This window comes from Haliotis asinina, chromosome 12, assembly GCF_037392515.1.
Source record: "Haliotis asinina isolate JCU_RB_2024 chromosome 12, JCU_Hal_asi_v2, whole genome shotgun sequence".
In the NCBI taxonomy this organism is placed as follows: domain Eukaryota; kingdom Metazoa; phylum Mollusca; class Gastropoda; order Lepetellida; family Haliotidae; genus Haliotis; species Haliotis asinina.
In genome coordinates this window covers 51,494,500-51,519,084 of record NC_090291.1, presented here as the reverse complement: position 1 = coordinate 51,519,084, position 24,585 = coordinate 51,494,500, and the positions used below count along the sequence as shown (strand labels likewise).

Here is a 24,585-nt window from a genome sequence, read left to right as displayed (position 1 = left end):
ACTCCTTAACTTTATGGATCATCAACTTTAAACAATGGTGACGTTTCCATATAGATTCCTATACCGTTCTCACTTCTATATCACCAACCAGAATGCAACTCAATCAAATCACATATGTATGTCATCGTGGGAATCGTAGAGGGTATCAGCTCATGAGTGTACTACACGATCGTAAACACTGACCTTGAATATGAGTGAGTCGCTCTCGGACCAGTCCTGTTTCCCTCCGTGTTTCCAGGGGATCTTGAAGATGTATTGGTGGTGGTCAACCCACTCCAGGCCGGGGAAATTACCGCTGTTGATCTTCGCCTCTAACCAAGGCCGGAGACGTTGTCGGTTCTGTGGCTCGCTCAAGTGTGAGGACGACATCACTCTGAAGAAATCACAGGACATCGAACACTTCAGATTGCTTGGGCTGAATGGTGTATGACATCAGTATGTGTTTTCGTGTGTAGACACTGCAATCTTGGTTTTAGTAGTATCATCATTTACTTTGTTTCACCAAACATAGCATGGCGAGGGACAAACCCGTACATGGCGGTATTACCCACATGTTTTAACGTAACATGACAAGAGACCCATCTGCATGTGTCGGTATTACCCATATGTTTTAACGTAACATAACAAGAGACCTATCTGTGTGTGACGATGTTACCCACGTATTTTTAACGTAACATGACAAGAGACCTATCTGTGTGCCGGTATTACCCACATGTCTTCACGTAACATGACAAGAGACCTATCTGTGTGCCGGTATTACCCAGATGCTTTAACTTAACACGACAAGAGACCTATCTGTATGTGTTGGTATTACCCATGTTTTCACGTAACATGACAAGAGATCTATCTGCATGTGCCGATATTACCCACATGCTTTAACGTAACATGACAAGGGACCCATCTGAACATGCCATAACTTATAGATAAAGACAGAGTGAATAAATAGCAGTAAGGGAACTGTGGCGCCAGATAATATATGGGTCCGAGAATAATTACTGTTATTAACTATGGACATGTTTCGTTTCTGTACAAAATATACTTCACTCCTTTTGATGAAGATTTTTGGCTATGTTTAGACCAATCAGTAAACATTATTTCAAAACCTTCTGCATAAAACTATTTAAGGTATATTCATTGGACCTCTTCTCGCCATTTCTTAGTTTCAAAATGTTGTAATATTTCCCCTGACTATTCACAGAGGTCATTGCCAGTGATTATCTTTATTATTCACAGTAATACGTTTCACAGTGGGAAAGTTAGTCATGGTAGAAGCAGTAGTGAAAGTAGTATAAGAGGAAAGGGAAACAGATTTCATCGTATTTCATCGTATGAGTGAATCATTGAAAATCAGCGTTGACAGTGATGTTCGGGAAGTCGCATGCACATTCTGCTCTTCCAGCAACGCCATTCACTCGCAAAATCTGCAGCTATTTGCTTGTTGCACGCGTGCACAATGCCGGCGCCTGTAAAGGATCGCGTCCTGACCAGACAATCCAGTGATGGGTGAGACAACACAGGAGCAAGGTCGAGGAGATAAGTCCTTGGTCACTTAACAGTGGCTGTTCTGGCAGCATTTTGAAATGAATCGATGCATATATGAAACTATCACAGTAAAAAGGAAGCAAAAAATAACATAACCTAAATGTGTAAGAGTAGTGTATAGTGGCCCTATCAGATAGCAAAGCAAGGTATCGGGGACAATGTTAAGGCCATTCCTGCAGTTTCACATATTTCTCACCTCTAACCTCAACAGCATGAGTGCGGGCAGGCGAAACAAATATATGAAAATCATTTCATGAAATGATAAATTTAGTTATCTGGTACGAGGCTATGAATATATCTATGATGCAGATCAAGATTTTTCCCGGAAACAATTTGATAATAAAAGTGGGTGACAAAGATCAAGCTGATCTGGAATATTGTATGAGTCAGTGTCAGTGTCAGGGGTCAGTGTATTTTTTTTATCCGAACAAGACTTACCTTTCCACAGCCGCAGGGTAAGTAAGACAAACACCTTTCACGTTGGAAAGAAAATTCTGGGAGGAGACTATTTGCTCATGTATTTTGTATGGGAAATTCAGGTCCGCTTCCACAGTTTTAAAGATATATTCCTCTCCGAAGTAAAACATTTTGATGTAACGGCAGTGACGCCCATAAACAATGAAAATCGACAAAAATACTTCTTTAAAGAAATATTCCAATACAGATATGAAACAAGTTAACAGTTCAGACGAAATACAAATTCGACCTGTACATTAAATACATGTACATTACTATGAGGAAACAAGGCAAATGGTGTTACAACAGGGGTATACTGCACACCATAGCGTCTGTTTACGTCACCCATACTATGTAAACAACAGATGCAAACAGACGAATGACATTACTAACACACCACGATTAAGCATTGGTTGTAGAAGAAACAGGAAATTATAACTGCTAAATTTTATATCCCCAAGGACTCTTGTATCGAGATCGTTTCACATTTACGAAAATACAGGGAAATGAATGCGGTTCAGTAACATATACATAATTATGTATATTTAAATGTATACACTCCGCATTCCTATGTATCCCTGTCTGTATACACTCCGCATTCCTATCTATCCCTGTCTGTATACACTTCGCAAACATATGAACCTATGCAAGAGGACTTCATACTAACATATTTACATTTTTGTGAACATATGTATCTCCATATGTAAGATGTATCCATATATGCACATTACCAACCGTGAACATCCTCTACAAGTAAACCCACAATGTCTATACATATATATGCCCACGTGTACTCTGTATGAGCATATCAACCAATATAAGGGCACTTTCTCAAGATACAATGACCACAATATGCTTTCTGCTGATACATTCACCTGTACAGGTACTCTCTCTAATGGTATGTATGTATTACTATATCTGTACGCTCTCTGTTGACATCTACTTTTGTGCAAGTGCACTCTCTACAAGCACATATACCTGTACAAGCACCCTTTCAACTGACATATACACCTGTACAAGTACAATCTCTACTGACATATACACCTGTACAAGTACAATCTCTACTGACATATACACCTGTACAGGTGCAATCTCTACTGACATATACACCTGTACAGGTACAATCTCTACTGACATATACACCTGTACAGGTACAATCTCTACTGACATATACACCTGTACAAGTACACTCTCTACTGACATATACACCTGTACAAGTACAATCTCTACTGACATATACACCTTTACAAGTACAATCTCTACTGACATATACGCCTGTACACGCACGATCTCTACTGACACAAACACCTGTACAAGTACACTCTCTACTGACATATACACCTGTACAGGTACAATCTCTACTGACATATACACCTGTACAAGTACAATCTCTACTGACATATACGCCTGTACAAGTACACTCTCTACTGACATATACACCTGTACAAGTACAATCTCTACTGACATATACACCTTTACAAGTACAATCTCTACTGACATATACGCCTGTACACGCACGATCTCTACTGACATATACGCCTGTACACGCACGATCTCTACTGACACAAACACCTGTACAAGTACACTCTCTACTGACATATACGCCTGTACAAGTGCACTCTCTACTGACATATACGCCTGTACAAGTACACTCTCTACTGACATATACACCTGTACAAGTACAATCTCTACTGACATATACACCTTTACAAGTACACTCTCTACTGACATATACACCTGTACAAGTACAATCTCTACTGACATAAACGCCTGTACAAGTACACTCTCAACTGACATATACACCTTTACAAGTACAATGTCTACTGACATATACACCTTTACAAGTACAATGTCTACTGACATATACGCCTTTACAAGTACAATCTCTACTGACATATACACCTTTACAAGTACACTCTCTACTGACATATACACCTGTACAAGTACAATCTCTACTGACATAAACGCCTGTACAAGTACACTCTCAACTGACATGTACACCTTTACAAGTACAATGTCTACTGACACAAACACCTTTGCAAGTACAATCTCTACTGACATATACACCTTTACAAGTACAATCTCTACTGACATATACGCCTGTACAGGTACAATCTCTACTGACATATACACCTTTACAAGTACAATCTCTACTGACATATACGCCTGTACAAGTACAATCTCTACTGACATATACACCTTTACAAGTACAATCTCTACTGACACAAACACCTGTACAAGTACAATCTCTACTGACATATACACCTTTACAAGTACAATCTCTACTGACATATACACCTTTACAAGTACAATCTCTACTGACATATACGCCTGTACAAGTACGCTCTGTACTGACATATACACCTTTACAAGTACAATCTCTACTGACATATACACCTTTACAAGTACAATCTCTACTGACATATACGCCTGTACAAGTACGCTCTGTACTGACATATACACCTTTACAAGTACAATCTCTACTGACACAAACACCTGTACACGCACAATCTCTACTGACATATACACCTTTACAAGTACAATCTCTACTGACATATACGCCTGTACACGCACGATCTCTACTGACATATACACCTGTACAAGTACACTCTCTACTGACATATACGCCTGTACAAGTACGCTCTGTACTGACATATACACCTTTACAAGTACAATCTCTACTAACACTTACACCTGTACGAGTACGAGTATACACACACTAACACCAACAATAAGTATTATTATACGGAATAAGGAAACGACCAACCCTTCAACCTCAGTAGGACCAATTTCGAAGGATGTTGTTAACACTTTATATAACACGAGTGCATTATAAGCTAATTCAGCTTGGTATGTGAAATATTACCAATAATTTCACCGTTTGTTTACACGCCAGACTCCATGTGTACAACTGTCCACTGCTTGCATGGGGCAAGCCGTTTGCCCAGTACAAGCAATGCGCAATGCAGTTTGCCCATAACATGCCAACAATTATCTGCACATTGCAAGCAATAGGCAATAGTAAGATGATTTTCAAAATATTTCACATTGACCATCTACTCACTGAAAAAACGAGGCATTCATCAAACAATCTGTTTGAAGAACAATACATGCAATCACCCTATGGCGTTTCCAACGCTCTAATGACTTCATACAAGTGTCGGACTAAAGAAAATATGTGGCCGTGTCTTATTATGGATCAAAAGAAACCATGATTTTTCGATGGTAATGCCTGTTTTGCACCACATGCTTCGGCGAGTACTCCCACCCAAACAAAAATGATTTTGCAAAGTTTTTGAATGTTCTGTCAGATCTTTGTCTCAAGTTTCCACACTCTTTTGTTCGGTTTACATCATACATAATGTGTTACATGTTTTCTGTGTGATGACACCACTCCCCCACCCCCCACCCCCCCACCCCCACCCCCTCCGCATTCGACGAGAAGCGTTTGAAATGGTGTCGTCTTTGCACCAAGTGAAGTTAGCACTAATAATCTGTTTTCAATATATAAGTCGTATGGTGTTGTTTGAGGGCTATTGAAGTGTGTCGGTGGCTTTTAGGCCACGTGTTTGACAGGAAGTTTTTCAATCACTCTAACGCGCTCTCGAAGAATGCCCTTCATAGATAACTCTTCCCACCAGGAAAGAAAACATTCCTGGGGAAAAAGTTTTAGAAATAATTACGTCAAAATGATTTGATTAGTGTAGCATTAAATGGTCAATACAATGCCCTAAAAATAGAAATGTAACTGTCAGGAAAGAAGCTGGGATGCATGTTGTCATTGACAATGAAGTCAAGTTCAATCGTCAAAGTCTAAAAGACGATGAAATAGATGTATCAAATATAAATCATTATCTAACGACAAAAAGGAAAATAATAAATGCAGAATATATAGAGAAGACTTGGCGTGAGTGGGTATGACCTGAGGCCACTATTAGCTGTATTGCAGGAACATCGTTGAAGGAGATCATAAACAGGTTTCACATACTGTGCTCATCTGTGGAATCGAAATCGGAGTTTCGGCATGACGAACGAACGAACGAACCACAAGACCTCCCAATCATCCTTGGTGAAACTTGGAAGTTGGCTAGTGTAAATAAAATAATTTCACATGATAGTTACGTTGGCAGGAAGCAAGTTTATAGCAAATAGCTAGTGTGAAACCCAGCATTTAGATATACAAGTAGCTACGTTTCAAGGAGGTTTAGATCCTGCGTGTGTGACTGCGTGGTGAAAAGCCCAAACTGAGTTCTCTGGAATTCAGAAGTGGATCAGAAATGGTGTTCCAAGTTTATCTGAGTTGGGCCCCATGTTTTCTGTACAGGCAAAATCACCAGGCGACCAAACCTTCTCTTCATGGGTAAACTTTGAGGGATATCGTCAAAAGCTGCATCAGTGACATTAGGCAATGGATGACCATGGTTTCCAAGTTAAACAAAACAAGTTGACAAAACAGAATACATCATTGGAACGTTCAAAAAAAAGGAAAGACCTGACAGTAGGAACAGACACTCTTCGTCCAGTCGGCCCAGTGAAACACCTTGGTGTCGTTTTCTCCCACACAATTTCCCCCGAGATACAAGCCCGAGAACAGCAACCCTATACCCCACAATAATGAAATTAGCTGCATGTATTACGCTGTTAATAAAATAATCTTCTTATTCATTCTTATGTAATCTCCAAAATCGTCTCCTTTAATTCTCTCATATCAGGTACAGCTACTGTCAACCATTCTCATGTACACAACAGAAATGTCACGATCATCAAAAGACCCAAACACTAGCATATCATAACACCTATGCTCAAGTGCTTCCAATGGGTCTCAGAAAGGTAACAGGTTATTTTCAGGATCATCTGCCTCACCTCCATAACCTTGAATGACACCACGGTGCCGTCGTACAAAACAACCTTAGCGCTAAGACTACCTCAAGTGTATGTTAAGGTATGTGAGTTACGATCACCTTTGCGCAATGACTATCTTATGTCTATGTTAAGGTATGGGCGTTACGGTCACCTTAGCACTAAGACTACCTTAAGTCTTTGCGGTATGGGCGTTAAAGTCATAGCTCTAACATGGCTTTGTACATCGGCACCAAGGACAGCATCTTAAAGATATCATCAGTAGCCCCCTGAAATGAGAGCATAAGTTAATCTGCTCCAGTCATCAGGAACTTTCTCTGCTGCTGCCCCTGCTTTACCTGACAACCCAAGAACTGCAGCAGTCTGCCCCAAAGACTCAACAACACACCTCTTTCAGGGCACTTGCTCTTTGATCACTCTCTGTCGCATGACAGTTCCTTTCAAATTCATATTAATGCTACTGAGTAGAATTGGTGCTATGTGAGTGCATTACTATTTTATATGTGTGTGAGTGTGTGAGTGTGTGTGAGAGAGTGTGCGTGCGTGTGAGTGCGTGCTAGGGGTGGGACGGGTAGCCTACACCCAGTCCACTTATGATCATGTGACTTATATATTAAACAATGCGATATGTTATTTCCTTCACGGTCAAAATTAAGGTTGCATTGCCTTTGAAGATTTTGACATAATTTACAATCACTTCTCTAGAAAATAATACATGGTTTAGGTATTGAAAAAAAATAAAAATTTTAGCATTCGAGCTGAAAAAAATATAGCATAACGGGTATCGGGGCACGGTTGGGTAATATGGGTAAGGGTACCCGGGTAGAAATTTTGGACCCGTCACGGCCCTAGTGTGTACTGATTGTGTGCACAGCAATCACCATATTTAACGGCAATATTGTTGGAAATCCATGTATATAGGTAAATATATCTTATATATGCATACATTATGATTTCAAGGTGACTGTCATTTATGACGTTATGAATGACTGACCATTATGTTCTTTTCAATGACCCCACTGACAATCTCACTCGAATTCAGTAATCGTCTTTAACTGTTGACGGTTTAATCAATGTTTGTAGCTGGCAACAGGCAGTTCAAAATGGCCTAGTAAGTTGCGATCTCGTCCCAACTGAACTTTCACCACACAGGATCTACTGTATCATGTATCGGAGATGCCAGTTCCTTGTGTCAACTGAACAATAATAGTTACATATTTGTCTAAACCATATTACCGTCTAATCACAAGACTCATAATACCATACAATAGAAGGAAACGTTGACAGCTTCTCATTTCAACTGAAGAGAGACTGCGAGATTTTTCTAACACACAATTAGTTACTGATGAAGAAGAATTGTGTCTGTGTGTCAACTTACACGCAGAACACGATTACTTCCTCTACAGCTCTTTGACATTTCGGATACAAAACAGTCATTGCAGAATGTAGTGCCTCTCCCCAACACACAAAAACAAAAGAAATAATGAAATAAAACTTAAAAAAACACCCAAAATATAACAACGGAACTAAACGTTTACTATCTAAACTAAAACACTCATTTATGATATTATTTCATCAGAAAATCTTTCTTTCAAAGAGCACACACACACACACACACACACACACACACACACACACACACACACACACACACACACACACACACACACACACATCTGAAATACTCCAAATAATCCAACCTGTGATGGGAATAGTCGTATCCAAGATGCTGCCTGTGATCGTTGGGCAGGGCTGGGGGTTGCTGAAGCTGTGGGTAGAGAGGGTGATAAAACATGGGTGGCGTGGTCAACATGGTGTCTCTAAACTCAATGAACTGCACAGCAACAACCCCACGTATTATCAAACCAAATTTGCTAAATATAACCGTGGGTACCCCCGTTCCGTTGCAGATATATACGCCAACGGTTTCGTGCGGACCACGCCCCTCCCCCGCAATGTCAAGTGGACTTCCCCGCCCCTCAGTTCAATGGGGCTGTCCCTACCGGACAATTCGAGCCTACCCCGCCGTAGCTTCCCCTCCTTGACTAATGTCACTACCCTCTCGGTTTCGATTCCTCGGAAATGACAGTATTCTGATTTCAAGCAGGTATTGAGGCATACTGAGACTTTTTGAGAAACTACTATGAAAAAATACCTGATATATTCAGGGTGCTGCCTTGTAACTATGGTATCCTATGTGTTTCATTGTGACAAAAAAACAATAGGAATCTTTTTATAAAGAACAAACAGTCAATCGTGAGTGTGAGACTGTATTCAGCACTGATAAAGAAGCTTCCTGTGTCCGATAGACTAAAATTACATCCAAAATGAATCAAACAGAAAATATTAGATAATTGATAATTAAACAGTTAAACAGGACTAGAAGAATATCTTTCCGCTAAATTTAGGTCACATATACATATTTACCAACTGATTAAGCTCGTGATTTTGTGTCACGCGATAACCATCATAAATACTTCCTCGAATGGGGGATCGAAGGGGTTGGGTATTAGCAAGAGGGGTGGGGGATGAGGGATGGGGGAGCAATGAGGAGGGGTCAGGCGTTGTTTCCGGGAGCTAGATAAAAGTGACATATATCAGTTGCACGTCGCCACATTAAGTGAGTTTAACTTGGGTATCCTCTGTTGGGACGTCTGTATAAAAATCAGTGAGGGAGTCAAAAAAGAAACTTCACAAAATGTAATTTTTAAGAACTAATGAATATTTTTTCTCTGATGATACATCTATGTATCCGAAATGGGATCCCTATCTTTCGACTCTAGAAAATCGTTAGCAAAACCCACTCAAACCCATCCATTCGTCGTGCAAATGACGTTATTGCCAAATCAGGTTTTGCACGTCGTACACGTGATCTTCGCATCGAAGTTTTCTTCATCTACACGTGTTTGCACTGGCATCAAGAATTGAAAAAACAGATAGTTTTAAATCACAGTTGTGACTTTAGGTTAAATGCCACGGTTGTCAAATGTGCAACGTGACCGTGCCGTTGGCATGTTGTAAGCGGGAAGATCAGTTATCGACGTCGCAAGAGCAATGGGATGCAGCCGTCGTACTGTGTATGATTTGCGAGGTCGTCTGCAACAAACCGGCACCACTTCTGATCGCCTAAACTTGGACCCAGTCGTCCACGTATGATGTCACGAGCAGAAGACTGTCAAGTCGTCCTACGTCACCTACGTGACGGCTACACGAACCAGGGCTGAGATGTTTAGAGGTCAGCTGTCCTCACTGACCATTCGAAATCGGTTGCCAGCTGCTAATCTCCATTCTCGACGTCCATATCGTGGGCCAATATTGACGCCGTTTCATCAACGTCAACGTCGACTGTGGGCCTAACGGCTCCTCCGTTGGACCCAGAGAAACTGGAATCGAGTCGTCTTCAGCGATGAATCCTAGTTTACCCTCATATTCGCGGACGGCAGGCATAGACTCTGGAGACGACGTCGTGAACGGTTTGCCTACTGTTGTGTACAGGGCGTCGACAGATTCGGGGGTGCTTTCTGTGGGAACAACCGTTCCCGACTTCTGGTCATCTGTGGAAACCTCACAGCTGCTGCTTATCGCAAACAGGTGCTCACCCCTGAACTCGTTCCTCTCATGACGGCTCATGGCCCAGGTCTACAGTTCCAGCATGACAATGCTCGGCTGCATACCGCGACGTTGACACGAAATTTCCCTCCTGGAATCAACGTCATGGACTGGCCATCGAGGTCCCCTCACCCTAGTCCAATACAGCACGTTTGGGATGCACTTGCAAGAAGGCGTCGTGGTCTTAGGAACAAACCTCGGAATTTGAAGGAACTTGGCGTTGCCTTGCAACAGTAATGGTGCAGAATCCTCAGTCACGTGTTCACAAGCATCAGGCAGTCGATGAGGAGACGGTGTTTGGGATTAGTGAATGCGCGGGACAGCCATACACAATATTGAACTGAGAAATTTCGAATGTTTATTCTAGTGACTTGACATTCTGTGTACCCATGTTTCGGAACGGCGGTGTAGCCTAACGAAACTGATTGTGGCATTGTCAGTGAATCAGGTAGATCACACAGATCTCAGCACTGAAATAATAACAATTTAACCATCTTACCATCTCTAGTTCTTTTATAGTGCCCTGAAGAAAGAATGTGAAGTTTCTTTTTTGACTCAGTATATGAGTATTGAGTGAGTGACTTTCAAGTGGTTTATGCACTGTTCATGCTGTATGATCGTGTGGCAGCTTAATATAGGCGGAGCGAAGTGGGGCTAAGAGCACATGTGGGGCGCGGTGGGCGAGCGATCTAAAGCGTCAGGCTAGTAATCTAGCGAGCTTCGAGGTGCGGGGATCGATCCCATCTGTGGCCTTTATGTGCTATGTTGTCACAACCCGTAGTGCACAGTACACAGCCTTGTGAACCCACGGATCCATTGGCAAATAACCAGATGGTGTCAATGAAAACGTGTAAACACCTAGTTGTGGGTGCAACAACAGCGTGCAGTAAACTTGGACAAAGTACTGTGACTATGTGTCCCAGTCCATCCAGCTGTGAATTGGTACCTTGTACGGATGGGAAAGTTGGAAAGCCACATAACTCGGTGCGCCTAGCAGGTTGCAAGAGTTTATAACCCCTAGAGAATTGAGATTGAAAATACGTTGTGCTGTTGTGATGGACATCCATTGACCGACGGAAAACAAAGCGCCTTCGTGCAAATAAACCGGATATGAACAAATATACTGAACAGAAAAAGAAACGCAAGTTTCGAAAAAATGAAATCTCATAGAAGAAAGCGTTCATGTTTATGTGTTCTTTTTAAAAACCTCACCAAGACAGTGTTGAGTTTCTTTTGTTGTTCAGTATAGACAGGGAACTTTACAAAGAACAATCTATCAGTGAGCCGAAATAACCTATCAAGCTTTGTATTACTACACCTAGGGTAGAACATTCATTTTTCTTTGCATGTGTTTATGACAGCTGATATCGCTGGGGAAGGATACGCACACCGTTACGAGAACACCTGGTATCATTACTATTTGAAATCATTCATCAATACAAACATGCAATGCAGTTCAAATCGTTAGATGGACTCTGGGATTAGCAGGTTCAACTGGTGTTTTGTTCCTTGCCGCACTAGCATAAGCCTTAAGCCCAGAACAGATACAGGTGGGCGTCTCGAGCACGCAGACTGCGGGGTGACCAAGGCAAACGACGGCTAAATGTTCCAATAATTATATTTATGTTACATAATTATATTATCTGAAAATATTAACTACTTTTTTGTACTACAGTGATACTCGATCCACCAATGCGTTATTAAATAGTCACGTTTTCATTGTTACTCTTCAGTCCCTATCTTTTAATGAAACCCTTGTACAGTCACGGAGGCGTAATACAAGTCTTCATAATGTATCTCACACAAATATATTTAACAACACATGAGGGAAAGCTATTATTTTTATTAGTTAATTATGAACGGATATTTACTTTCAAAACACGAAATAAAAAAAAAATAACAAAAAACCCCCCCACACACTTTCAAAAACGAAACATACAGCTTTATGGATTACAACTTCTTGTTTATTACGTTGAGCGACGTTTCGATGTAGATTCTTACATCGTTTTCAAGCTAAATGTGAATACAACCAAAGAGTGAGAAGCTTATATACATGGTATGTGGTGACAAACAGCGGATTAACATTAACAACAGTATGTGGTAGAGTAAACAAGTGGAACATAATTGGAGGAGGCCAGTAGGGAGCTAAAACAACAATAAGCACTAGTGATGAAGCCAATGAGTGGGAGTAGTAGTAACAACAGACACAATGCTTAGATAGTCTATGGTTTGATCAGTTTTTCAGTCCCCAAAAGGAGTGATTTACAAGATCAACTGTGAATGTGGCGATTCATATATAGGTGAAACCTCCCGCCCTGTTGACACCCACATATAAGAACACAAATCCTCTGCAGTCAAGACAGACAGCAAATCGGCCTTCTCAGACCATCAACAAAAAATCCCCACCCATCCCATCAAGTTCGACGAGTTCGAAGTCCTGTCAACAAAAAACAGGAAACTGTTGGATGCCATCGAAATCCGCCGCCACAAACCTTTGATCAATAGAGACCAAGGATACTACATACCATCGGCCTATGGAGAACTAATCAAACCATAGACTATCTAAGCATTGTGTCTGTTGTTACTACTACTCCCACTCATTGGCTTCATCACTTGTGCTTATTGTTGTTTTAGCTCCCTATTGGCCTCCTCCAATTATGTACCACTTGTCTACTCTATCACATACTGTTGTTAATGTTAATCCGCTGTTTGTCACAACATACCATGTATATAAGCTTCTCACTATTTGGTGGTATTCACATTTAGCTTGAAAACGATGTACGAATCTACATCGAAACGTCGCTCAACGTAATAAACAAGAAGTTGTAATCCATAAAGCTGTATGTTTCATTTTTGACTCACCAACTTCTAGAATGCCCATTAAAGGAACACACTTTCAGTCGGTCATGACTTGTTTCCGGCTTTAGTTAAATATATTGGTTAGCTTTCAAATGAGACAGTTATCGTTCAACGACCATGAAGTTAATACTTCAACATACACTTGGGGATATTTTATTTGTCCCGATTGAGCACATGAAAACAATTATGACGATTAAGCAGTAGATAAAAACTCTTTGTTGAGATTCCCAAATGCACACATAGTGTTAACTGATGTTGGGAAGGGTATACAAAAGGTTAACATGTTCGCTCATCACCCTGTCTAATGGGGTCGAGCCCCACAAAGGTGCAGAATGTGACACAAACACACGTCCTGTCTCATGGCTGTTAAGTGACCAGAACTCACTCACGGAATATCGCATATAGCTGGACATTAACGTCATGTAATCCACTAGCATGCGCTGACATTATTCCCTATCTAACAATGATTACACATCATCTTCCACAATATTCGGACATAACTCGATCGTTTCCTTCCCCTGTCATTGTTAACATTGCAGACACTATATTTTCGTCATGTTCCCGTTTCACAAGGTCAAGGCCACCGCTTTCTTCCAATTTTACACAAGCATTCTCTAACGTATTGAAACAAGTTGTTCCAAACGTATGAAGTTTAGTCATGATTTGTTTTAGGCCATCTATGGTTTAGATCTTTTTGAACGAAAAATACAGTCGGACAATCTCTCAGTGAGCATACATTGGTAGATTCACCCTGAGCTGAGCGGGAAGGAAATGCATTTTAGTTATTCTTAACAATGCATCTGTAACAAGTATTACGCAGTTGACAAAACGCATAATTAAAGAATTAACGGAACAGTTCTGCGCCTCCATGATACCTCGTGTCAAGACGACACAGGATGTTCTGACAAAAACCCTTTTCGTAGTAAAAAGAGTCGATGGCACGCTGCTGCATACATCGCACGCATTGTTGTGATGTTATTAATCATAGTCATTCTAATATTAGCCTGCCGCTTTTCCAACATATTCAAAATCATCCCAAATGTGACTAAATATGACGTATTCATTCAGACTCCAATCACGCAGGTCCTAGTGTCGGGCCCATCGGCAGAATGCGCATGTGTGCACGTGTGCACGTGAATGCGTGTGTGTTGATGATTAGTTGCTATTTTGATATTTCTCTGGTGAAGTGACGATGCACAACACCTGCAGGCTTATACAGCATATAAAGGCGAGCTTATGGATGTCCACGTCTTGAGGAGCAAGACGTTTCCGAACATATTCTTACTCCTTCGTTAACAAAGGCCAGCAACGCATTCTGACATGGAACATTCAGAGCATGGAATTTTGTGCTGCTACTCTTTTGCGTCACGCCTTTCGAATTTCTTTACATCAATTGGAATAATTTCTATTGTACTGAAGACCTTGTCAATGTCATATTGCGGATATAAAATAGTAGAAACACACACACACACACACACACACACACACACACACACGAGTGAGTGAGTGTCATATGACATCGGTGACAATGACAAGTATGCCAATGTGATCATTCGTAAGACACATCTATAGGTTCCTATCCATGAAGTCTTCTGACAACTGGAACAAGCGGCCACTGACTTGGTAGAATAAGAATAATGTGGGTTAACAGACAGCACGCTAACAAATGACCAGCTGGACAAACACTTTCTTTGGTGTTCAAAATAGAGTCACGGTCAAAGTATTAACAAATGGAATCTAACGCCATTGTCTATTGGTACATATCAAAATTCGTGCGAGATATGTATATAGAAGTTGGGGAATGTGTATATAAGTCAAGTATATGGATGGCCACTTCTTGTTTACTGTATAACGCGACGTTTATAGTCCACTTCTTACCCTTTGTCCTGCTGATCACATTCAAGAAAGGGCACGAAGTAGCCAAGAACAAATGAAGAAGATGCCATGCATATACTTTTCTTATACGTCAAAATATTTGTCATACACACATGTATACCCTATCATGGTAAACTTTATGAGTACATTCGAATATATGTCATGTTTTGCACAAATATGAATCACACAAAATAGCCTCCCCAGCCTTACATGATTTCACTATCGACGTTCTATCTATAACACTGGTTCCTCTTTGTAAATGACTATTTCCTACTTCAAAGGAACAAAGGGATGTCAAGAATCAACAATAGTTTCATAAAGGAACTCATACAATATTGTGAATGAGCGAATACAGAGAACGTGCATGTAGTGAAACCCCATTAGAGCGGACACCCTGCCTTCCGGTGATCATTGTTTAGAGCCTCCGCATACACTTGTCCCTGACACTGTTAATCTGGACCGACAGATACAGGAGAAGGGTTTCTTTGTACAAAATGCATACGACCCATAGTAAAAGGTGGAGCAATAGTGATTTTGTTTACCACTTTCATACAACAACGCAAACAGGAGCAGAATAAACATGTTCTGAGAACATGACAAAACTATTTATGACATTTATGCCTGACGATGCACACATATCTGCGGTTAAAGTCTACGTGTATTCCACAAATATTACTCAGAAACAATTAAATATCGATAATCTGATATGGGTTAATGGTTTAATCACCACGAAATCTCTAGGAACTGGTTTTACGGCATTAAAACACACGGTAAAGCTAACCCGTTTATTCCGAAAGGGTCTTTGGGTTTACAATAACAGGTTGTGTATGTATGCTAACCATTACTACACTTTGGCTCAGAAATATTGTAACTACACTTGTATAGTCAACAAAGAATGGGTGGGTGTTAGTCTTATTAAAATCAGATAGTTTAATACAGTATCCTAGCTCTCTGCTTTCATATCTGACAAATATAATAGATCCATATCCCAGACAAACTTTCTAATTAGACAATCGACGTTGAAAATTCATAATTCATGGCTCAAGTGAACCATTCAGACCAGCATACCTGATTGTAGTGTCAGGAACAGGAACCTAAATTGCTAGTGTATTTGTAAATGGTATCATTTATTATTCTTGGTGTGAGTGGTGTACATCATGTTGTTTCTGAGCGGCAAATACACCCACCAAAGCGTATGTTTGTTGAATGTATTCACATTGAAATTTCAGAATCGCTGTTGTAAATCTGAGACGTCCACAGCCGAGAATGACCAGTCTCGACTGTCCCACAAACAGAATCCATCAGGACAAGGAGGCTAAATTTTGAAAATAAATTCAGAATAACTGAAAATCAATACGAACACCGTGAACAGAGAAACGCGTATTTTCTTTAAAAATACGAATCCATGACGTTCTTAAGGAACATCATAGGTGTTCTCTAAGACTGGAGGTGCAGGGTAAGGGGCTCGTTTGTGTTGGCTCTACATACAGAGAGGTGTAGTATCAGAGAGTAATGTCTGATCGTGATAAAGTTACGGGTGGTATCTGAGTCAGAAGGTTGATTGTTTGCATCATAAGAATTACGGATCGCTCTTATTTTCCTAACTTTAACCAGATTTCAGTTCTCTTATGTCGCGTCAGTCTGATGTTGGTACAGAACCCGTAGCGATTCTAACCGTAGATGTTTTGAAACTAATGACAATGCATAATTTGATTGCAAACCTAAATCCATAATACGGGAAAAAACTTGACTCGGTAGCTCGATAACATACTCTCACACACGACGGGCGACACACATGTCAATTCAACCTGTGTTACATTCCTCAAGGAAAAGAAGGATTAATGGTCATGTATTCTTTGTCAAGACAATGACACCTGGAAAATCGCGTTCACTCTCTAGGACACATTTCAGCATTAGTATTGGTGACATGACGTGTGTGAAATGTCAGCTTCATTGCCCTTCTAGTTTCTAAGTTTGCGCATGGGAAAGTCCAATTGAGGGTGGCTGAAAACCCGCCATGATTTCTAAATTTAATTCCGTTTTAGGACAATATGAAACACGTCAGTATCGCCTCATTGTCTTCGTGTACCCCGTAAACACTGGCAACAGAAACTTTGAACGTTTGAAATTCGGGACGTCAGATCCCGTGAACATCGGAACACACATAGACACGGACCCACACAGACAGACGGACGGACCCACAGACAGACAGGCAGCCAGACAGACAGAGAAACACTAATACATATGGCGAAGTTGCCGATTGTGCAATAAAGCTGCATTATAGCGTCATTACGAAAAACTTACATAACCATTTCCGTCAAATATTTTAACCCATCAATGCTTGGATCATGTCATCGACGCATGCAGTGCTTTGACACCGCAAGACGCATACCCCGCCTGACGAATACACCGCACACGTTGAGAACCTTATAATGCAAGGCCCTTACCTGTACTGCATCCGATACGACGCACGCCGAAAGATGCGTCACTCGTAACGACTTGTATGTGTCGTTCGTAACACTCTACGACACATTACACAAAGCAAGTTGAATCTTCAGCATAAAACATTTGTGCAAACATGTCGCCATGTTCCGCCAAAATACGAGAAAATATATTTAAAGACATTTATTTGTTCACTGTCGGGATCTGCAAACCCAAAAATGATTTTGCGGCAATACATACAGACAGACAGACAGACAGACAGAGAGACAATACTTTATTACCTTAAAAGGAATTTGCACAAGATCCGATCACATTTCTTCAAGGGTTCTGTTTTAACATGCATATTATGTACATCCAATAAAATAGAGGAGATAAACTTTATAGTTTTTATCGTCTTTCCGATGCTTATAATCGACGCAGTTACCTTCATTACATTACTTACTATCTTCTTTGGTAGAATTTGAAAAAAAATCAATATAAAATATTTTTGAATGCTAACATCTCTGGTACATCTCGAGACACATATCATACTATGGCACCAAGTGGATTAGACAGACTCTTAACTTGCTGATTGCGTGGCATGGCACCACGGCGTGGATTGTTGCTCATTATATCCATCACTTTATTTTCTGCTCAAACCTCGATTATGTACAGTCATAATACATTTATATACATACATAAACATAACCTGCTGGATTTTTTATTACCAGATATTTTAGCTTAGATCTTTCCGATCCTGGGAGCTGACAGTGAGTCTACCCCACTCTGTGCAAGTCACCTTCGTGCACTTGCGAAATGAGGACAAATTAACACCGCTGAGGTGAAATACGTTGCATCATTTGAACGGTACCGGTTGGGGAACATCGACCAGGAAAATGTTGTATGTTGTTAAAAGAAAAATACAAATTTCATTTTAGAGGAGAAACATAGTAACATAGCATGTACAGAAAAATATCTTCACATCAGTGGGTGTTTATATGCACGCGCGCTTTATCCGGTCAACTTCAACACAAGAGAGGGCTCCTTCGAACCGCTCTGAAGTCACGTGACCTGTGCATTGCGCCCAACACCACCTGGAATATTCACCCGCTCTACAGTCACATGACCAGTGTACCAGGAAGTCGTGCGTGAGAATCAATGTGAAGGTCACCCTATACCGGGGCTGCACCCCGATATAGTGCTCTTACACGTACCTCAAGGTCAATTTACATGTGCATTATTGGCTATTTTTCATTTTGCCGTGCGGTGCAAAACGCTAATAAATCGCTTCTGGTGCTTAAATACTGGTTCTTTATGTTTCCGTATCGACAAGTAAAATAATGTGTTATATCAAATTTAAGGCTGTAGTTAGGGGGGACAATGTGTAGCTTTGCAACTGGGTAAATACTGAATATATATAGTTTAAAAAGTTACAATATGCATGTGCATGTGTCGACAAGCGTCGACATGCACCCATAAGCACAATCTGAGCCGTTATATATATATACGTATATATTAAATATGCACACAGTTACAATATTTTGTAGACCCAGTATGCATTCTGACAACCTAAAGCATTTTTTGCAAATAAAAACACAAGCACCAGTCTACATTACTCTATAGACCTCAAACACATTAACAGAATCTGTACTCTTTGTAGATAAGAATATATAGTAACAAAACCTTTATTAGTTTGCAGACAAGCATAATATGCACTAGCTGGCATTATTTCATAAACAGGCTCCAAGGCACAACCTTCAGTTGTTGTGCACACCAGCACACACCAGAACTGCCTTGCATCATTTTGCATAATAAACGCCATCTTCAACTTACCAATAGCACAAACACACATTAATCTGTAGTCAAGGATACATGCTACTGTATGGTTTTCTGTCAACAATCGTATGTTGACATACACGCACACACAATCTAAAAACAGGAAAGCTTTCACTAGCATTTCGTTGGCATATATTCATGAACACTATATTACTCTGTAGGCATATGAATAAGCACTACAGTATTTTGAAAGTAAGTATCTTTACATAAGCACTGTATCGTTATGAAGCCATTTACACAGATGCACTGTAGGCGTTTACACATAAGCACCACACTGCTGAGCAAGTATCAGCGCATAAGCACCACCCTGTTGTGTAGGCATCAGCACATAAGCACCACACTGTTGTGTAGGCATCAGCGTATAGGCACTACACAACTATGTAGGCATCCAAACAGAAGCACCACACTGTTGTGCAGGCACAATGCATAAGCACTACACAATTGTGTAGGCATCAGAAGCACCACACGATTGTAGTAGGTACAGCGCGCATGCATTTCAGTATTGTGTAGGCATCAACGCATAAACACTGCACAATTGTGTAGGCATCAAAACATAAGCACCAAAGAATTGGGGAAGATCAATGCATATGCACTACAGTATTGTGCAGGTATCAGCGCACTACACAGTTGTGTAGTACGCATCAAAACAGAAGCCCCCACAGGATTGTGTAGGATCAGTGCATGTGCACTACAGTATTGCGTAGTCATCAGCGCATAGCAATTGCACAATTGTGTGGGCATCAAAACATAAGCACTACACAATTGTGTAGGATCAATGCTTATGCAGTACAGTATTGTGTAGGTATCATCACATAAGCACTACACAATTGTGTAGGATAAATGCACATGCATTACAGCATTTTGTTGGCATCAACGCATAAGCACTACACAGTCGTGTAAGATCAATGCATATGCAACACAGTATTGTGTAGGCATGGATACTTAAAAACTGAGTAGGCATCAATACATAAGTACTAAGTGCTGATCACCAACCGCATACTGAGACCTTTTATTCAGATTTGATATTTTGTCAGCTACTACTACAAAGGAAACACGTGCCTAGTTTGGAGGTAGACAAAATACGTTCCCCAACAGTCTCAATGATAATCATGTTATACAATGCACAATCTCCCATACTAGGACACCTTCAGCAGTAAAGTATCACGTCAAGTGTGCACTTATCTGTATCTGCAAACCATATCGATCGTCCACGATCTCATACAACTACCAGATGACTGTGTTTGAGAATGTTATACGTATTTCCTGACAGGACGAGATACACTGATCACAAGGGCAAAGTCATCACCAACTCAACATGTTTCGGAAGTCTCCCCAGTCCCGTGTGACACACAAATCAGATGTTTCTGTGTCAGCAGTTACGTGCTGTCAACATCATATACACTTACACAACCTTCAGCAACATTCGAGCAGGAGGCACCACTTAAATGGACTTCACACAGTGTAGCCATTTTTGGGGATCGAACTCTCAGGTTCTCGTGCCTTTGCATGATTTATTGTACTGAGAAGCATTTTGAATCGGGGGTCACCTCATTTTTTAAAAATCTTCAGACACGAAGGCCTGTGATCGAACCCGGGTGTTCGGCTTGGCGACAGCATGTACCTTATTCTTTGTATTTGTTGGGTCCTATAAATGCCTGCATCTCATATAGAAGGAACACTGCTTATGTAACGCACCTCGCAACAATTATTACCTTGCTTCCCTTCAGTTTATTTCTACGAATTCATCATTCCAAGCATATGCTTGAAATATAAAACAAAATATACACTGGTAAAAGCGCTTTATTTGTTTCATGTTTAAACCCATACAATAGGAATCAAAGTAACAGCTTGTCTTCACAGGAGAGTATGACGATATGGCTGACTTCGAATTCAGCGTTTCAATCGTCAGCTGTTATATGACCAGCAATAGCATGTCTCCGTTGCAAACATTTCACAGCGTATCGGGCACAATCTTTCGTGATCTTTCCGCCAAGATTTCAAAATACGTCATATAGCTGTATTGCTCGGCAGTTGTTTGATAATGGTTACGTTAACAGACCCCCGGGAAACTTACAAACATGTGATGGATATTTCCAAATACGACGCATCAATTAGAAAAAAAAGTTACACTTGGAACTCTTTTCACAATATACCATCAAAGTATGTATGTAAACCTAATTTCTCATGCTATATATTTTACAAGTATTTCTGTCTAGAGTCTTCCATGATCTTTAAAAGAATTTACCCTATTTTCTGAGACACTGTCATACATACTAAAACGTTTTTGTTGCACAAACATACGTATCGTGAGCCCTGGCTATACATGTGTAACTTGATTCCTGAGTCGGGTTCGGGTTGTCATGTGACTTCAATTTCCCCTCAGGAAAACCTCAGCTTTCAGTTTTGATACATGGAAACAAACGACATATCAGGCACCAGTTTGACTTATCGGGACGCCAACAACGGAGGGATTCATCTTAATTCAAATTACACAGGACCTAGTTTGAAATGAATGTAAGAAAGAATTACAACACTTCTCAAAATAGCACGAACAGGCAGCGGTAAACTTTCATATGTTCGAAACGTGAGTTAAAAGAAATGAAAAGGAAAGGAACCATCAAGATAAACTCTAAATAACCTAAGACACTTTGAAAAAATAACAATTTTCAATTTGTGATAACGTAGCAAGTATCATGGTCGTTTGGTGGAAAAGCTCCCGATAACGACGAACTTGTCACGGTTTATCAGACAGGTGTACAAACAGATCTTTGAGAGAAACAAACAACTGATTGTTACTAGCTTCGCGACACTGTGCATGCTGAACGTGAGCATTGCACATGATACGTATATTGGTAGGTCTCCCTCCTAGGTCGTTAAATTAGGACACAGCGTTGTGTGCGTGTGACCTCCTTACTTCCGCATTTGGGGCGATATTTTGCTATGATAATATTGACAAGCTACCTACCTCTTAAGATACGGAAATATTCACAAGCAGCAGTTGTTACTAGTTACTCGCCAGTCGTGATGTTACTCCCAGTAATGGTAATTGTCTGATCTCTGCTCGGTGATCTAGTTTCGTTTCGAATGGGAATCCCCAAGAACCAGACCTTTCTGGGAAATACCTGTCACGTGACCTCGATAACGATTCTCGATAGACGGTCTCGTCGAGGGCTCGTAAAATGTAGGCGGTGAGTCAGAGAATGTAGATTTCGACAGGCCCGTGGGTAGACGGAATGAAGGGGAGTGGGAAAGGGGTAGGTGGTGGGGGCGGGGGGTGTTGAGTTTACAGATTGTTTTTAATGCATCATATGATGATTTTTATTATTAACGTCAATAGTACCGTCATTGTTAAAAAAACGGAGATAACTATAAGGTCCTGGATTTCGTGCTAGTAACATTAACAATCAATGTGTGTATATTTCACGCAAAGCAAGTTAAGAATCAGCCTGTTCTTACATATTACTAGAGTCAGTTTGTTATGCCACAACATATAATTTGTAAAATGAAATGAAAGAAACGCCACTGACCCTATGCAAATTGTAAGAGATACACCCGACTTTATACCAGTCTTTAACCTCGGCCATGGTGAAAGATTATGTTTAAAGCATTTGTTATTTCAATGTATAGCTTCTTTTCCGAGGGCATAAAATACAGATCGCAGTTTTGTTTTTGTTTTTTATTTTTGTTTTTTGTTTTGGTAAATGTTAGGTTTACCTTGCTGAAGGGATATCTTGTAATTACACTGAAGACATTCTCAATAATCTCCAGGGTTTGCGCCCCACTAGTGAGATTTGTCGCAGCGTATATCCTGGAGATTATCAAGATTGCACTGAACGTCAATCTAGACAATACTGCCAAAGTTAACAACAAGAACAAACCCCCCAAAAAACCAAAAAAGCTCTGTGGGATTCAATAAACTTATACATGGGTTTTCCTAGGACTGTAATAGTGTGCATCTCAATCTTAGTTTTCGTATTTCGTGCATCTCATACTTTGTTTTCGTATTTCGTGCATCTCAATCTTAGTTTTCGTATTTCGTGCATCTCATAGTTTGTTTTCGTATTTCGTGCATCTTATACTTTGTTTTCGTATTTCATTGACTGTTTTTGTAAGTGTAGACACATCTGAACTTAGGTACAATTTGCTAAATGTCTCCATGATGATAGTGTATCCCCCAAAACCACTTTATGGAATTCATTTTAGATCAAACATGTTCTTTATAGGGACTCTATAGGTGTGCATCTCATATTTTGAATTTTTATTTTATTTATTTTTCCAATGAACTTACATAACAGCCAGTTAAAATGTACACTTGCCAGTGCAAACCAGCAGGAAAAAATGTTTCATGTTCACTAAATTGTATTACTCTTCATGAAGTACAGTCATTTGAGAATCTGTTACCAACTATTCAGCTCTAAGGCACAAACAATAACCTTGCAAAAGCTCTTTATACTGTTGTACCCTGAAGTTACAATGAAATTTACGTGAGGACACTGTGGCCACAAAGACCAGCTGCCTTTCAAGTAGCAATACACTGATATTTTCAAAACCAGCAGACCTACATAGACAGTTTCACGGGTCATTTGTTTGGAAATTAAATATGAACATTCGGGCATGTGCTTGAGTATTTCAGATTTTATATGTTAGGAATAAAAGGAAATGCCAGTTTTAAATTATACGCTTTCTCAGTGACAGCGCTAAAACAAAATTGCTGCGTTTCATATTTGATTATAACCTGTATCGTCAAGGAACAATCACACATGCTGGCCTCATCGGTCTGAACAGTCATATGTGTAGTTTTGGTCACTACAGACTCCCGTGGAACAACTGTTGGTGCATAGTAGCTAGGCTTCCCTTTATGTTTCTTAAAATCTTTTTCAGCTCTGGACACTGGTTGGCTTATAATACTCTTTACCACGTTTTGTTCCTCTCCTATTCCATTTGTTTTCCAGTTCTTACTTTTTTCCGTTTTCTGTATTCTCTTTGTCTCTCTGCTTAAGATATAGCCATGATATCTGCAGTAGATGACCACGATTCAAGCAATGTTGTATAGAGTCAATCATTTAACAAAATGTCACTTTTCAAATTCTGTGTAATCTCTCAGAAATCCCAAATAAAGTAATGTAA

The 24,585-nt window shown here is 40.2% G+C and overlaps 1 protein-coding gene across 5 annotated transcripts in view; it reads right to left on the bottom strand.

Annotated features, from left to right (window-relative positions):
- The window catches only part of LOC137257331 (interferon regulatory factor 8-like), a 33,398-nt gene extending 10,803 nt beyond the window's left edge, over positions 1-22,595 (bottom strand). Inside the window, exons 1-3 of one of the 5 annotated variants that reach the window (XM_067794620.1) lie at positions 22,424-22,571; positions 8,559-8,626; positions 184-373 (exon numbers count right to left, since the gene is read on the bottom strand). In XM_067794620.1, the coding sequence (XP_067650721.1) occupies positions 184-369 (186 nt within the window). In that variant the 5' untranslated portion in view covers positions 370-373; positions 8,559-8,626; positions 22,424-22,571. Of the gene's footprint in view, positions 1-183; positions 374-8,558; positions 8,720-22,423 lie in introns of those variants that run through there. The other 4 variants (XM_067794618.1, XM_067794617.1, XM_067794619.1 and 1 more) reach the window with 4 other exon arrangements.
- Positions 22,596-24,585: the final 1,990 nt, after the last annotated feature.